The sequence below is a fragment of the Lasioglossum baleicum genome, chromosome 13, assembly GCF_051020765.1.
Source record: "Lasioglossum baleicum chromosome 13, iyLasBale1, whole genome shotgun sequence".
Taxonomy (NCBI): domain Eukaryota; kingdom Metazoa; phylum Arthropoda; class Insecta; order Hymenoptera; family Halictidae; genus Lasioglossum; species Lasioglossum baleicum.
Genome location: NC_134941.1, coordinates 3,418,461 through 3,433,852, shown reverse-complemented (window position 1 = coordinate 3,433,852; position 15,392 = coordinate 3,418,461). Strand labels below are relative to the sequence as shown.

General features: G+C 37.0%; 1 protein-coding gene and 1 long non-coding RNA gene across 5 annotated transcripts in view; one reads left to right on the top strand and one right to left on the bottom strand.

The window, feature by feature from the left end:
- The window catches only part of LOC143215399 (trehalase), an 85,604-nt gene that overhangs the window by 53,892 nt on the left and 16,320 nt on the right, over positions 1–15,392 (bottom strand). For 2 of the 4 annotated variants that reach the window (XM_076437510.1, XM_076437511.1), the window contains exons 1-3: positions 9,166–10,113; positions 8,978–9,034; positions 8,770–8,896 (exon numbers count right to left, since the gene is read on the bottom strand). The exons of 1 other annotated variant lie outside the window; for it this stretch is intronic. Coding sequence is in view for 1 of the 3 variants with exons in the window: in XM_076437509.1 (XP_076293624.1) it covers positions 9,166–9,233 (68 nt within the window). In the remaining 2 variants the exon portion in view is untranslated. Of the gene's footprint in view, positions 1–8,769; positions 8,897–8,977; positions 9,035–9,165; positions 10,114–15,392 lie in introns of those variants that run through there. One more of the 4 variants, XM_076437509.1, reaches the window with a different exon arrangement.
- The window catches only part of LOC143215401 (uncharacterized), a 167,338-nt gene continuing 161,462 nt past the window's right edge, over positions 9,517–15,392 (top strand). The window contains exons 1-2 of the long non-coding RNA XR_013010371.1: positions 9,517–9,993; positions 10,072–14,001. This is a non-coding gene — a long non-coding RNA (uncharacterized LOC143215401). The remainder of the gene's footprint in view (positions 9,994–10,071; positions 14,002–15,392) is intronic.

Genomic DNA, 15,392 nt, shown 5'->3' with positions numbered 1-15,392 from the left:
TCCAAAATTTGTGGTGCCGTAAGGTGAAGTTAAACTTTTTGTAATAATGAAAATGGTTGCTTTAAAAGTGCATTGTGGTTAGAAAAAATTAATGGAGCACAAACTGCGCAGTCAATATGTATTTGCTATAGTGATTTCTTTGTTCTCTTATTATCTCTTACTATCTAATCTACCCGTTAAAAAATGATTGTTATCTCTAGTTGTTGACGTAGATTTTTACTCTGCACAAAGACGTATGTGAGTTAGATAGAATGTGAAAGTAAAAGTGATAATAGAGCTTTTCTGTATTTTTACACTCCGTAAGTGTTAAACAAAGAATTGTTTTCACCTTGTGGAATTCTACCAATGCGATAAATAATAGCGTTATCTTGAACACAAAAAAATGATAGATGTATCATTTTTAAGTGGTGCCTTTTCTAGATAAATGAACACTTCAGATTATACATAGATAATTTGCAGTGGTTACATTACAACCCCCCCCCCCCCGTAAGGAAATACCAGATTAAAGTAAATAGATAGAAATTCAATTTCGTAATATATTAAGATTACTCTCTTCTCATTCAGAAAAATTCCTCCAATAATTTACTTCATTTCTGTATATTTCTCCTTTTACTTCTTTCAGAAAAATTGCTGCTTATATTAATAAAATGCATGCATTTTTACAAAAATCAATGTTTTCCGAAAAGATAGCGTGATAGAGCAATTTCACTTTCGGATTTGATTTTAGAATGAAGAACTCTATGAGAATCACCCAACAAGAATTATTTGTTGAGCACGAAAAAAATGTAATTTTGTTGGACTGTATTATAGACTCAAACATCAGGGCTTAGTTTAAAATCAAACGTTGTGAATTTTCTGTGAAAAGGAGTATTTAATGGTGAACTGCGAGTGAGACTAATACTTTAACCGAGACTATGAAAAGCTACTGAATGCAATAGCTCGCACAACAAAATGTACTTATGCAAACTTTCAATGCGCGCAACCCAGTGGTACGTGTTTGCATAAACAAATAAATAATGCTGTAGAGTTGAGTCTGAATATCGGCAGGCTAGTCGAACGGGGGTCAACTGCTGTTAGATAAGTCAGACACACGCTGCGGGAGACACTCCAAGGGGTTCAGCGATAAAATAAATCACCGGGCATCCATTTTGGCGTGGTCGCTCTTCCACAGAGGAGACCACCCCACGGATCATTCGAAGGTTATTTCGGTCAGAGAAAACCGTCCTCCGGTGGAGTCATGAATTTTTTTCAGAGGGTGCTTGTTTCTCGTGTTATCATCTTACCATCTTACCATCTAACTACCTTCGCCTCGCCAGATTCGTAAATAAAACGTCTGGCGAGGAATTACACTCTACAATAAAAATTGTTTGTGCTGGCGAGAAACATGTGGGGATGGCTCGAATTAAATCCGTACACTTACGGTAAAAATACTGATGTATTACTCTTAGTTCACCAAAATTAGTAAAAAAGTAATGTAATGCCCATGTAGCTCCTCTATCTTGCAATAAATGTTAGTAATTTATATGCAAAATAAAAATCCGCAGTCTAATAATTATACTTACACGTGGCATGTAATTGAGTTACATGTAAATAAACATTCAACAAGCTTGTCAAGCTTTTGTGCTGTTCCTTCTTGCATTAATCGTGAATTCGGTTACTTTTCTTGAGAAATTTAGGTTAGCACATTTCTTGCTTCACTAACAAAGTGACAATTGACGAATGTATAATAATATAAAGATAAATTGATGAGAACGGTATAACCATAACAATGATTATTTCAGTGAGAACTGACTACTGTGTTCGAATGGGAGAAAATCAAAAATTTTGTTAGACCCGTCTTATCATAAACACCTTTCTGTTCCACTCGCTGGTAACCTCTGCTGTCGACACAGCGCTAAACTTTCAACAAAAAGGAGATACGAAATATTCTCTTGAAGCTTGAAAAACATTTTGCGCGATTTCACAAAAAAAAAAGAATTCCTACGCTCGCATTTCATTGCCGCTGCAATATCAAATAATTCGAGTTCTACACGGGATTCTTTTCGCGGAATGGTTTCCTGTAACACGACAGCGCAGAGCGTGTTAATAAGGGAGGTGAAAAACGAAGACGAAAAACTCCAGGAGAAAATCGTTGTTACAACGCTTCGGCCTCATTATCATATCGTCTTGGCCCATCAATTTTTTCCTGCTTCCTCTAACGCGATAATATTTCGAGGCGGCCCTAACTTGATTAAGGTTATTTTGTGAAATCGGCATCGCCCGCACGCTTCAAGGGAGACCGAATCTCCTTCAGAAAAAGCACCTCCGAGGTTCCTCCGATTGACCTAATCAACACTCCTCCACCTCCGCGGCTGTTTTATCAAGATCCTGGGGAAATAATTCAGCATAAACTGTTCTCGAGACTCGGTCTCGTAGCGGAGCCGAAGATAAAATGGTCTCCGTTCAAAGATTTAATTCCCTGAGCTGTATCACTCTTGTCTCTGTTAGGCGCATTCACTATGCTAATCGAAATACGTTATAATTGAGAATTACATTGTATTTTAATTACATTGTATTTAATTGCATAATTCAATTAGCACCGTCTTTTAATTACATAGTAATTTAATTATATTATGGTTGCATTACGTAATTCAAACCATTCAATTAATTTGAATGTTAATTACGCTAGTCATGAGTGTAATTGAATTACATTTTAATTAACCCCCATGCCTTCGGGATACAACGAAATCGTCGCTATCCTTTCAAAATTTGTGATACTTTATTTAACCTTGATAAGTCTGAGACTTATACGAGCTCTCTTTGTAATTCACTGTAAAACCGTAAGATGTGTAATCTAGTAACATATTTTTCGTGCTATCCATTTTGTTCTGAATGTTTTTTTAATTGGCGGTTGGATTATTCTTATCGTTACAATATTCTTTTGAATCTTTATTTACTCTGTGGCGTGAAGAATTGATTCAAGTAGCTGATTGCGAAAACAATTGTAGATTGGCGTGATTGGAAATGTGGAGCACAATAATGCACTCGTAAGATGAATCGTGACACATGAAGTATCGAATGATGAGAGGGGAGGGAGTGGAAAAAGTTTCCCTGTCTCTGTCAGTCTCGATTAATCACGCGACATTGTGACACAAGCGCGACAGAGACGAAACGCGCCACGTGACCGGGCTGTGACGTAAGCGGAGAAATAGCATCGTAGAAGGGGAAGATGAAGTTAACAATGCTTAATTTGGCGATGCTGATCCAGAAGAGTTGTACACAAACTTTCATGCAAAACGATCGCAAACGAATCGTGGAACGTGTACACTTCTATGACTTCGTTTAACCAGCCACCAGGCTGTTGCGTAGCGTCCATGGAAATTAACGAAGATGCAATTTCAAAGTTTCAGCAGCCATAGACGAGGATATTTCATGCGCGTTCGAAACTACTCAGATTTCATTACGGAAGTTCTATCTGCAGTCGAGTTAAAAGTTTTTCGAACGCGAAAGAAGCTCCAACGAAAGGAAAACAGTAGCAGTGTACCGGGAAAACATAAAATATTTTATAGACTGGCCGGAGGAATATTCTCCAGGGCCCCCATCGAAGAAAATTAATATTAACTAAACTATGTCCCCCTGGATATCGATTTTGCGGCTTGAATTTCAATGTCTGCGGGAAAGATCTACTTTTTTATGCTAGAAAGATGATTCCCGTCATGGAGTCCGGATTACCATAAAGGAGATTTACATTCGACTGTATAAAAATATATGTAAATAACATTGCGGCGCGGCGGCGGTTCCCGGGATACATCAAACTATCTCGAAGCATCTTCAAAATGCAAAGATTCACATTTTTATACGCAGCGGATTTACGAGAGAATAAAGTAAAACAAACGGGCGCGCGCGCCGAGGGGACAAATAACCGAATAAGGTGCGAGACGGATGAAATAATGCCGGAAACGAATCACTGAGGTCGTTGAAATCGCGGTGACGATAAAACAAACTGTCAAGCGCTTGAGAGATCTCTGTTTCCGTGCTCAAGGGGACACGGAAAGGTATTTTCCCAAAAAAAATCATTTGCCGGAAAGAAAATACGGTGCGACTCCATTTATCCAAACCTGTTGGGGGAACATGACGGTTCCGATAATAAGGGTTCGCTAATACCTTCTCTGCTATTTTCTGCTTGCCCGTGCGTATTTTCAGGCGAATGGACATAATGATTTATGGACGAAAAGTTGAAAACATTATTAAAAAGCATTTGCGAAGAAGCAACACCGGTTGGATTTAAATTAACCTGGAAGCATTGTGTCTACAATTATCGTATTGTAAATTTAATGTACGCCGTGTAGATAAACAATTTTTAATATTTCTCCAACAATACAACTAACCTAAATATCTCCTTCAATTATGATGGTATCAAATATATTTTGCATGTAACATGAAAATGAATTTCATATTTAATTGCAATTTTGAAAGTCAAAGAAAATACCCACTAACTGAAAAAAAATAATTTTAAGTTAAACTATTTTTTTACAATTTCAAACAAACATATTTAATGATACAGCTTACAGACTCTTCAACCTACAATATTTGACTGTTCGGTTAATATTTCAGAAACTTTTGCACCCCTTGAGAACTAAAAACATTTCTTTTCCAAAAATGGATGCCAGCTGAACTTTCGCAAGATTATTTGTTGCTGGAAACTAATATGCGCGATTAGTTACTTCGATATTACCTGAATTTAGTACTCTACACTTCAGTTCGAATAATGGAGCCGCCAGCCCCCGTAAAATTAGAGTTTCAAAGAAAGACGACCATCTAGAGTCTTCCGCTCGGAAGGATGTTTTCTCTCGCGCATTCTTTTGGCTGTATGGATATTGAAAAACCCATTAGCGAGACAGTGCCCGACGTCTAGGCAGTCTGTCGTCCGTGGATTAAACAAAAAAATCTTCGTTAGCAGATAAGGCGGTCCCTTACATCAGAGTCATTCTGTTCCCGGTTGTAGCTCGCCTCGTTGAGCGGCCCGCTAAGACGCTCTGTAGGATTTCAATTACACGAACAGCCGCTGTTAACTATCTTGGCGAGTCCATTTCACAGTTTATAGTTCCAATCCTTGCCAATGGGTTTACGGTTCCGGGTTTACGCGCAGATTAACGCACCAACGATCGAGAAATCAATAATAGGCCGTATGGCCGTTTTACGTTCCTGCGTACAGTCATTCATAAGTATCAGGCCAGTTGTACACGATACCTGTATAATTTATGAGTTAACTTTGTTAAGAAACAACTAACAACAAATAAAACCATTAAAATAGAAGATAGAGGTATACGTGCAAAAGCTGTTGACAATAGTAATTGAAGGCTTCCATAGGAAATGACTAAACTGACATCTGTAAATAGTTTAATCTACTCACTGCTACACGGACTCTCATTTTTGTATGTTCGTGCTTGGTAGGTTGAATGTTAAATTAGATGGTAATTCAAGATTCATTTATCAGTCTTGCACACAGGAATATTCGAAAATATCTATTATGCACGAGTTGAAATAATATTTTGGGGGACCTACGAAGAATAATTGATTCAGCTAATATTTGAATTGTCCATAAGCCGAAGCGACTAACTCCACTCTTTACATTTTTGAAATTCTGTTATCAAAACATTTGATTGACACTAAACTTTTTAGATTTGAAATAAACTTTAAGGTTGGATGTATATTATTTTATCAATTCTTTTAATCTCTGCGTATTTAAATCAATCAGCACTTTGAATGGCATATTTCTGTACTACCTAATGTATTCAGTGTATTATTTAAATAAATTGCTGTCATTTTATGGAATCTGTAAGGTTACTGGATTGGCAATCGAAACATTTAAGTATGGAACAGCCGAAAAGAAAATATGTATGCAGATTCTTTGAACTGCAAAGTGTCATTCACAAGAAAATCTTTAGAAATGTCTCGTGCTTACTTCGTCTTTCGTACGTATCAAATACTTGTGGATGATAGCGTACGTGCATTATCCCCTGGCATCCGTTCAATGAACGTACCAGCGAGTTAATGTCCGCGTTTTAGAGCTAATCCCTCAGTTTACGGTTTATTTTACAGTTTACCAAGTGTTTAACATGGAGGCGTGTTATGTCTTTCGAAGGAGCGAGTCTTCCACGAGTCAAAACATCGTACAGGCGCCACTATGACGACCAATAGTGGTTAATTTTCTCGGAAAGCTCAAAAATGTCAGCCATGAACCGAGACTATAGATAAGTGGCAATACATGCTCGAATTTCTCCGTGCCTGGAAATCGCCCGCGGAAGTTATTGCGTGGTTCGACCATAAGAGGGGCAAGTTTACGACCTATGTACCAAAGAAATTCAGAAATTCTGACACGCGGTAGGGGGTAACTGCATCGTGGGATTCGTGGGCAACTCACACTAATCGTTCTGATCGCAGTAGAAGCGCGGAATTCGTGATTGAATTGAATGAAAAGGTTAATCAGGCTTTACGAAAATCTCACTGGTCTCGACTTGAGGCCTCACTATAGCCCCGACTGCAATCCTCTTGACTATTACATGTGACATTTGCAAAGGTGAATGCAAAGCACCACAACACCACGGATACCGTAAAGCCCGCCATTCAGGTCGAAGCTCAAGAAGCTTGTGGCAACTAGTCGAGGCCACATCGAATATAGTTCCATTCTTTATACCATTTACCACTTTTTCACAAACTGGCGAAAGAATATATTGACATTTTCCTTGAATTTGAACTGTTTTATTCAAATTACTTTTCCGATTTACCACCCTGCACGAATAGAAAACTCTTTTTTGGGTTTCCTTTCCAGCCTCTCCTATAACTAATAAATATTTAGGCTGTATGTATGCTTGTTCTCTTGCGGGATGCAAAGAGATCCCGTGTTCCCTCTACAATTCTTTTCTTTATTTTCACCCTGTCGTCTCTTTTATTCCTTAACTCCTACCCTCTCATACTCTCATCCTTCCATCCATTTTCTTCCTCTCTCATTCACACTTTCTATCCTTCTTTTCCCTTTCTCTCTCTATCGAACTTTACCATCCATATCTCTCCCTCTCCGTCTTCAGCTAATACTAAAGATTTGGGCTGAACTTTACAATTGTCTACCCAAGCTTCTACAGTTTTCTTTCGATATAAGACAATGACTCGGGACGTCTTTCGACGTATTGCGAGTAGAATGACGCACAACAGGTGCCAAGAGCTTGAGGAGGGGGAAAGCAATCCGAAAGTTTCGGCAAGATTTGTATAATTTCGATCTCGTTTTTGAGCAAATTGACTGTGGGCTGGTGAATTGGGTCGTTCCATGGCCGTGCATCATTCCGCAGCGGATAACTCGAATTCCGTGTAATCGGAGTTCCTTAAACTTCGATCGAACTTCGATTAATTGAGCAGTCGTGGCCACACCCATGATTTACAGGATAGCTCCGGCGTCGCCAACGAGTCCTGTTCGTTTTACTTCATCCGGCGAAAGTTATAAGTTATAGCGCACGATCCGCTGTAACGATTAAGCTTATGGTTTAATGATTTCCTCTATTCCACAGGATATGCTATACGGTCCCTCTCGAGTTGTATCGCGGCTTCGCTTCGCTTTGACTTCTGGCTTGTTCGGTTTGCGCCGAATTGCATCGGGACGGAAAGTTTGTTAATCTGTGTCTTGTCCCCAGACGGAGGATTGTACTCCAATTATAACGCGTTTCCTAATAGTTGGACCCGTTAAATTATCGATTATCCTGCGGATTGTTAGGTCCTGACGTACCAGTGAATAAACCACGGCGAAGCGAGTTTTGCTTCATTTCAATTAACTTTGTTTACTTGGCTGCTGTGCAATTTCGTTGATTATTTCATAAAATAAAGTTGACGTAACTTCCTGTTGTAATACGATAATAACGGAATGTACAACAACGCGCGCGTTCTTCCTTGTAGTAATTATCATGCAATATTGTATAATTTCAGAAGCTCAATTTTGCTGCTTCGACTTTTATTAAATTGTAACTTATTTGCAACGTCCAACTTTCGTGAATCTATTACTCGAACGAAGTTGAAACTGCGCGGCCAGCTCAAGAAGTAATTTGTTTTTGATCTAATCTTACTTACAAACTGTGTAATTTGGTTTCAGATAATTGCATTATGTATGGCGTGAATGACAAGATTAATGCGATTAAGTGGTGTAAAATGTTTCTTGCAAAATGTTTTCGGAAAGGATGAACGCAATACAATGCGTATGATAATTTAAAATACGTATTTAAAAAATTAAACAAGAAGAAAGACTTTCAATGTAGTTCACAGTATGTTTTATAAGAAAATCATAAATAGCTGAAATGCACTCTACAAGAAGTTGATTTTCAACCCTTAGAATTTAAGATCGTTAGGATTTCCAGGTAATTATCTATAAATAGCACTGAGTACCTGATTAGGGGAGTCGAGAAAGAAATCGTTAATCATCATCGGAGTAATGGGGTACGGTTTAATGCAAACAATGATTAGCTCTTTAGAACCATTCAAGATGTTCAATAATTCCGTAATTCCACCCCGCCAATTGTTTGCATGTTTTGCTTAGGATAAGCCCGACTGGCACACTTCTGCTAACTTCAATCAGTGAATTAAACCGTTGATGGAATAATCCTCGACATAGTGTCGAGTGGGATGTTAACCATCCATACGAGTAACGGAAATCCTTTTAACAGTTCGGCCCGATGCGGTGGTTCTCTTTGACAAGCGGGTTACAGTTGGGTTGCAAATCAGTTTATCAAGATTTTAATGAATTTGTACCTTGTTTGAGTAGCGGCGCATCATATTAAATAGTTTATGACTCGACATTTAAGCAGATTACGTCGGTCGTGAATGGTGCTTTCGTCGGTCCGTTTCCACAATTACTACAACAATTTTCCTCTCGGCCCTGCAACAATTTCTAGGTTGGTCACGAATTCTTAATATTTTTACCAATTAACGTTTCTCTACACAATGGAACAATAATTACATTAACACATATCGAACCACATAACTGAAATTATTGACTTCACTGCACTGCCAATCACTAAACGCCAAGTATTGCAGTCAATTAATAATTCTAGTTTCTCTAAATTGAAACCAATTGAAATAATCCATGTATCCATGAACGTTCATGAATGATAAAATTGTAGGATTTTATAAAATATAATATATTACCAAAGGAGAAATACAATTGAAGTTGTTGGCTGCGAGGTACTGGTATACGGAAACCGTAGACTATGCATGACTATTTACTATTTACAAATGTATATGTATAACATAGATTATATAAAACAGAAGATAATTACTTTTAACACAAAATCTACGTATATTTATTCCATAGATTATATAAAACAGAAGATAATTATGTATTTTTAACACAAAATCTATGTGTATATGTATAACATAGATTATATAAAACAAAAGATAATTATTATAGTTTAATACAACACTCAAGGATGAATGTAAACAAATATACCGAGTATTACCGAACACACGGAAACCGAAACATTAAACGCACGCAATCAACCTACAGTTTGTGAAGGACGACACGAGTTCACTTCGCGAACGTTTCTTCGCTACTAAACAACTCGTTTTGCTGTTGATCGGCCCTCGCCGCCGATTATCGGGAGCCTTCGTCGAAATCGTCAGGCATTTGTTTTGGTTTCGTAACCTAACCTAACCGACGCTTTGCAGCAAAGCCTTTGCTACGCACGCGCTCGTCGGTACAGTCTTGCACGCGACTCTCGATTATCGACTATGTAGGTATAAACATTATATTTGATTAAATAATATAAGAGAAAACAGGAAGAAAAAAAAAATTATATCCAGTTGGACCTTACACCATAACATATACGCATGGATTCGGCTTTAGCATATGGTTTAAAGTTGAAAAGGACACTTCACTATGTTCGTTCGAGTAGCCTCTGGATTATCGACTATAAACATTATATTTTACTCTAAACAATATAAAAGAAAATATTATATCCCATTGGATATGTGCAAGTATATATCGCTTTTTCACGGCGAATTGAAGCGATGTTCAAAACATGGGTGCATCAATATTTTTTTGATTCTGTGTAGATACGCAGCGTGAAAAATCTCGCGTGAAAGGCCGCATATTTCACATCGGAGTGATTAAAAGCGGGACGAGCGGCGTTGGAAAATCGTGGAACGGCCGAAATTTTTCTGCGGGATCCTGCGATTATTCGACGTGAACGTCGTCGAGTATAATACACGTTCGCGACGTGTAGTAGAAAATGGCGCGGAAAATAGGAGGCGAAGAAATCGAAGAAGAATGGAGCGAGAGCGGTACGCGATGGCGTCCCTTTTAGCGGCTCTTGTTTCAGAAGACACGTGAGCGTAATGGGAGAATATTTTCAACTCGGGTAGACCAACTCGCTTCCTTGGTGCAACAGGTAAATACACTGGGAAATTTAAAGCGGTGAGTAAAAATTGATACACATCCGGACTACGTTAATATTCCGCCTCGGGCGACGACAACGCGGACGCCGCAGTTTCACACTCAATTAATATTAATAGCTCGAGAGCGCAGTTAGGGAAACTGCTGTTATAATTAGTAATCCCCCGATAATTTATTGTTACGCGCTACGTGATCGACTCGGCTGGGATTCCAAACGTTTACAGTGATTATGCCTGTAATTAGGCGCACTTTAGTCGCATAAGTCGATGTTTGATGAAATACAGTCGTAATCCGCACTTGCGGCGAGAATGATTTGATACCGTTCCGCACACAATGGACTACGACGTCATTGTACATACTGTTCTAATTGCACAGATTTAATGAACTATCTTTTGTTTAGTTGGAACAACTGTAGGTATTCTTATTGTTAGATTTTTTTGGATTTCGTCGAGAAAATTGACTTTATTAGATTACCCATTAATTCATTATATTTTATTACCATTCATACTCGTTCAATATATCTTTTTTTTATTTTATCGAAGTAATAAACAATGATAGATAGGTACGTGCCTGCAAAAGTTGTAGCTAATTAATAAACTGCAAATATTTATACATCTCAACATTCTAATAAATTTTAAGCTTTATGGAATGTTTGATCAAATGTATTTGATTTTAATATTATTTTCATACGAGATAAAAATCACGTATGAATTTTACTTTTTGAATTCAAACTATTTTATTGTAAACATGTAAATTTTAAATGAATTTCAAAAAAGTTTCTTAAAATCTGAATTTGAATTTCACTTCAGATTTGAGGACAATTTGGTGTTCCTTTAAAGCAAGATTAAAATAAAACTATTTTATTGTAAACATGTGAATTTTAAATTGAATTTCACAACATTTTTTGAAAATTAGAATTCTAATTTCACTTGAGATTTAAGAACAATTCAGGCTTCCTTTAAAGTAAGTTAATCACATAAAGTAGTATGTATACTTCATATTTCCACAAAATTTAATTTTAAAGTATAGATAAAGCATTAGAACTGGATTTACAAAATGCAACATAAAATAGTAAGAAGGAATTAAGAACATCGATATATTACGTTCAACGTATTAAAATTCTTAAAAACAGATAGAAATGAATTGTATAAAGTCTTGATATAAGCTGGACAGAACTGTACGATCTTATTGTTAGTCAGCGTAATCCGATACGGCGCACAGTGGATAAATTTGACGTAACTCGTTTCAAAATCAAAGAACTGTCGATAGAAATGAGGTAGAGCGATGCATTTTTTTAAAATTAAAGCTGAAACATTACAGAATATGGGAAAAATAGGGAGATTACGGTACGAACGGTTTTTAACCTTGAGAAAATTCGTTAAAGAAAATGTGGTTTCTCCGTTACCACGGGCGGAAAAATTTTTTTTTTAACATGCTACACTCATCGAAATTTCTATAAAGTCACTGTGTTTTGTGCCCGTGCGAAATCAATACAGGCCTGTTTATGTGCTTGTTAAGTCCTGGTTTAAGTTGCGTTTTTGTCCAGAAGAGTTTAAAAGTTGTTGCACACGTCTTATTGTTACTGGGAGCTTCCATTCAGCTCGAAATTGTGCTGCAGTTTTCCTTCCCGTAGCCGCAGATCTCATTAATAATGAATGTCGTCTCTTTGATAATATTTTATTACCAGCTTTAAAATGTTTTTTTTCCATAATTTTCACGTAAATTGATATAATTATTAATCACGGTATATGACCGTTTAATTTTCTTAGCAATTATGCGATTAGAGCAGCTCATATATTTATAAGCATCGATTGAATTTTTTTCTTCACTTGTTAGTACTTTTCCTCTCGGCATTCTCATACACGTAAATCAAATTATAACAAACAGGATTTCTTTGAGTTCTAAAACTAATACTTTTAGAATATTCGCAGTTTTCCGTAGTTCTCTACTCAGAATACATACAGAGAAACACTAAGTGACTTTATAGAAACTTCGCACTTGTGTTCTGCACCAGACAGAAAGAAATCAAGACAAACATAGCGTAAATAGTAAACATAGCGGTCTAGAGTACGCAGTCCCTCTATCCGAGTGTCTGCAAGATCAGATACGATAAATCAACAAAAATGGTGATATTTTTTTAAAATATCTGTTAAAAAGAAGATGATTTTATAGAAATTTCGGCCACTGTATATATCATATCCCGTAGATTTTTTCACGCTGATTTCAAATCTGTTCTCAAAATTTGTCTACCACCTCTGGCTTTTTCAAGAAATCGATTTCTGTGACAAGAAATCATTTCAACGAAAACATGATTTCATTAATTTCTTGTCACAAAAATCGATTTCTTGAAAAAACCAGAGGTCGTAGACAAATTTTGGGACCAGATTTGAAATCAACGTGAGAAAATCCACGGGAAATGATATATAGAATGTTTAAAAAACATGTTTGACGCCCGTGGTAACGGAAAAACCACATTTTCTTGAAATTGTGCAAGTTTAACGAATTTTCTCAAGGTTAAAAACCGTTCGTACCGTAATCTCCCTATTTTTCCCATATTCTGCAAAGTTTCAGCTTTAATTTTTAAAAAATTGTTTGATTTTGAATCGAGTTAGGTCAAATTTACCCACTGTGCGGCGTCGAGTGTATCGGTGTGAATCACTACTAATCCAATTAAGTACCATACTTCTTTCTTTTCTATTATTTCTTTATGGGACTTTCATCAACTTATTTGTGGCATTTTCCAATTAAGCTGACACTAAACACGGTATAATTTGAACTGTATTTTTAATCATTTAATTGACAGTATGCAGTAGGTTTTCGGCAGCGGCGCGGCAGTCCGTGTTTACACGCACTGTCCTTTTCTACGTTCGGCGTGGTCGGTGAGATCACAGTAAAATAGTAGCCCCACTGTTATTATACTAGAGAATCCGGCTCACGTCAAGACTTTACTGTACTGGCACTCCTCTGTTCAGTAACTCATTCAGAACATTTTTGTTTTGATACAATAAGATAAGATTATAACAAGTTATGATAAGATTGTTGTATAATGGGATACAACACATCATAACTCATCGCCGGAGGAGAACGAAAAATGTTAATGAAAGAATTGGAAAGTTGTAACACAATTTCGCACACGTACAATAGCAAAGAAAAGCGAAAAGAAAAATTTTGCGCAATGGAAAGACAGTGGGCAACTGGGTTTCTGGGATGAATCACGAGCAATTGTACTTGACGGTATTCTTGCGCCGTGTAATAAGAATCTGGCTAGGTACAGCACGAAACCCGTGGCAATCCCCTGGAAATACCGACATTCCGAAACGAAGAACATTCGAGGAGAACCGTGATAAGGGTGCACCGAACGCCTGAAAATCACCGGGTCAAAATACAGGCTGCGGAAATTGAGTGGAGAACACGGAGATATAAAACCAAAAAGGAGAAAAATCTCGAAAGCCCGATGCCCGATCCCCGATCCTTGCTGGTTTCCGCAGCCGGCCTTGCTATCAGTAATCCGGAGCATTCTCGTGCAAATTTTCCTGGAGCCACCAGGAATATCTGTCGAGCTTCCACGATTTTACGAAGCTTTTAACAGGGTGGGTAAATTGCATTCTTACGGGCTTGTTCTGTGTACGTGAGAACCTGCCAGTGACTTCCGCGGAAAAATAAATATTAATCATGCCGTTTATTTGGCAAGCTTTTGACCACTTCATGCCGACCATGGATCCCTTTAAACCATTTATGTTTGTCCCAAATTTTACAGATTTTTGAACCTCAATCACCAATTCATCTTTTTATTAGATCCAATCTAAATACTATTGGAACTATACGTGTTTTAATCAAGGAATACTATTACAACCGAAAGGTTTATTATACAGGGTGTACCAACTAAGGTGTTACTACATATTTTCTCAAAATCTAATGAAGATATCGAGTTCATTTCATTTTTTTAATTAAATGGTGATAAGGGGGGCTAATATTTTAGTATGTATTTAACTTTTTTGGGGAGTAACTTTTGAGTGGAAAAGGAGGGCCCCAACATTTTTTAAAAATGGGAAGTAGTACTGATTTTTTGTGATACCTCTCATTAAACTGAATAGCATTTACTTAAACCATTTTTTGTTGTTGTGCATAGTTACATTGCTAATGGTCCTTTCGTTATATATTTTTCCAATTTTTCCCACAGTTGTAGGCTCTTCTTTAACAATTTTACTAATTTATTATATGGTTATTCAATGAATTTGTCAGTGAAAAAAGTTTTTATACTAGAAGAATCTGTTGCATGCGAAATAAAATAAAAAGTTAATATACATTTTATTTAATCAAAAATACACGTTCAAGATACATTTAAAAAAATGATCAGTAAACTGCGGATAGCTTTATGCAAATTAAAAATTGTATGCATTAATTGCAAGGCATAGGAACAAAGTAGGAATTTATTTCTCTCTTCAGCGATTTTATCAGGTTGTAAGAAATGTATTGATACTCTCAAATTTTTGTAATCTCTTTATTGTTTGAAATTACACCCACCCATTTTAGTCATAAATGCATTTGCAATGTTTATTTTTACATATTAATACCCAACAAAATTCAATTTATCTATTTAGTATTTAATATACATGTAGCTTGACAGAATCGATTTTACTAGTCGTAAATTTTTCTTTTCGTTAAAAATTATTGCTCTTTTCCGGGATGTTATTTAAACAACAGTGGAAAACTAACTGAGCGATCGAACGCTGAGGCGACTAATAAAAACCAGTGAACTGGCGGACGGAGGAATTTTCCGTCTTTCACAATGCATTTAAATCGTATTATTTATATTTCGCCTGCACTGTAAGTCGCCGTCGTGATTATGAGCAGAGAGAATAAATGGAATGGACGTCGACGGGAGAAAGAAAACGCCAGAGAGATTGACAAGTGTGATCGGCTGTTCAATTGACCCGTGAAACCTCGGAATAGTTCAATCTCATGCCAACCAGACGATAAG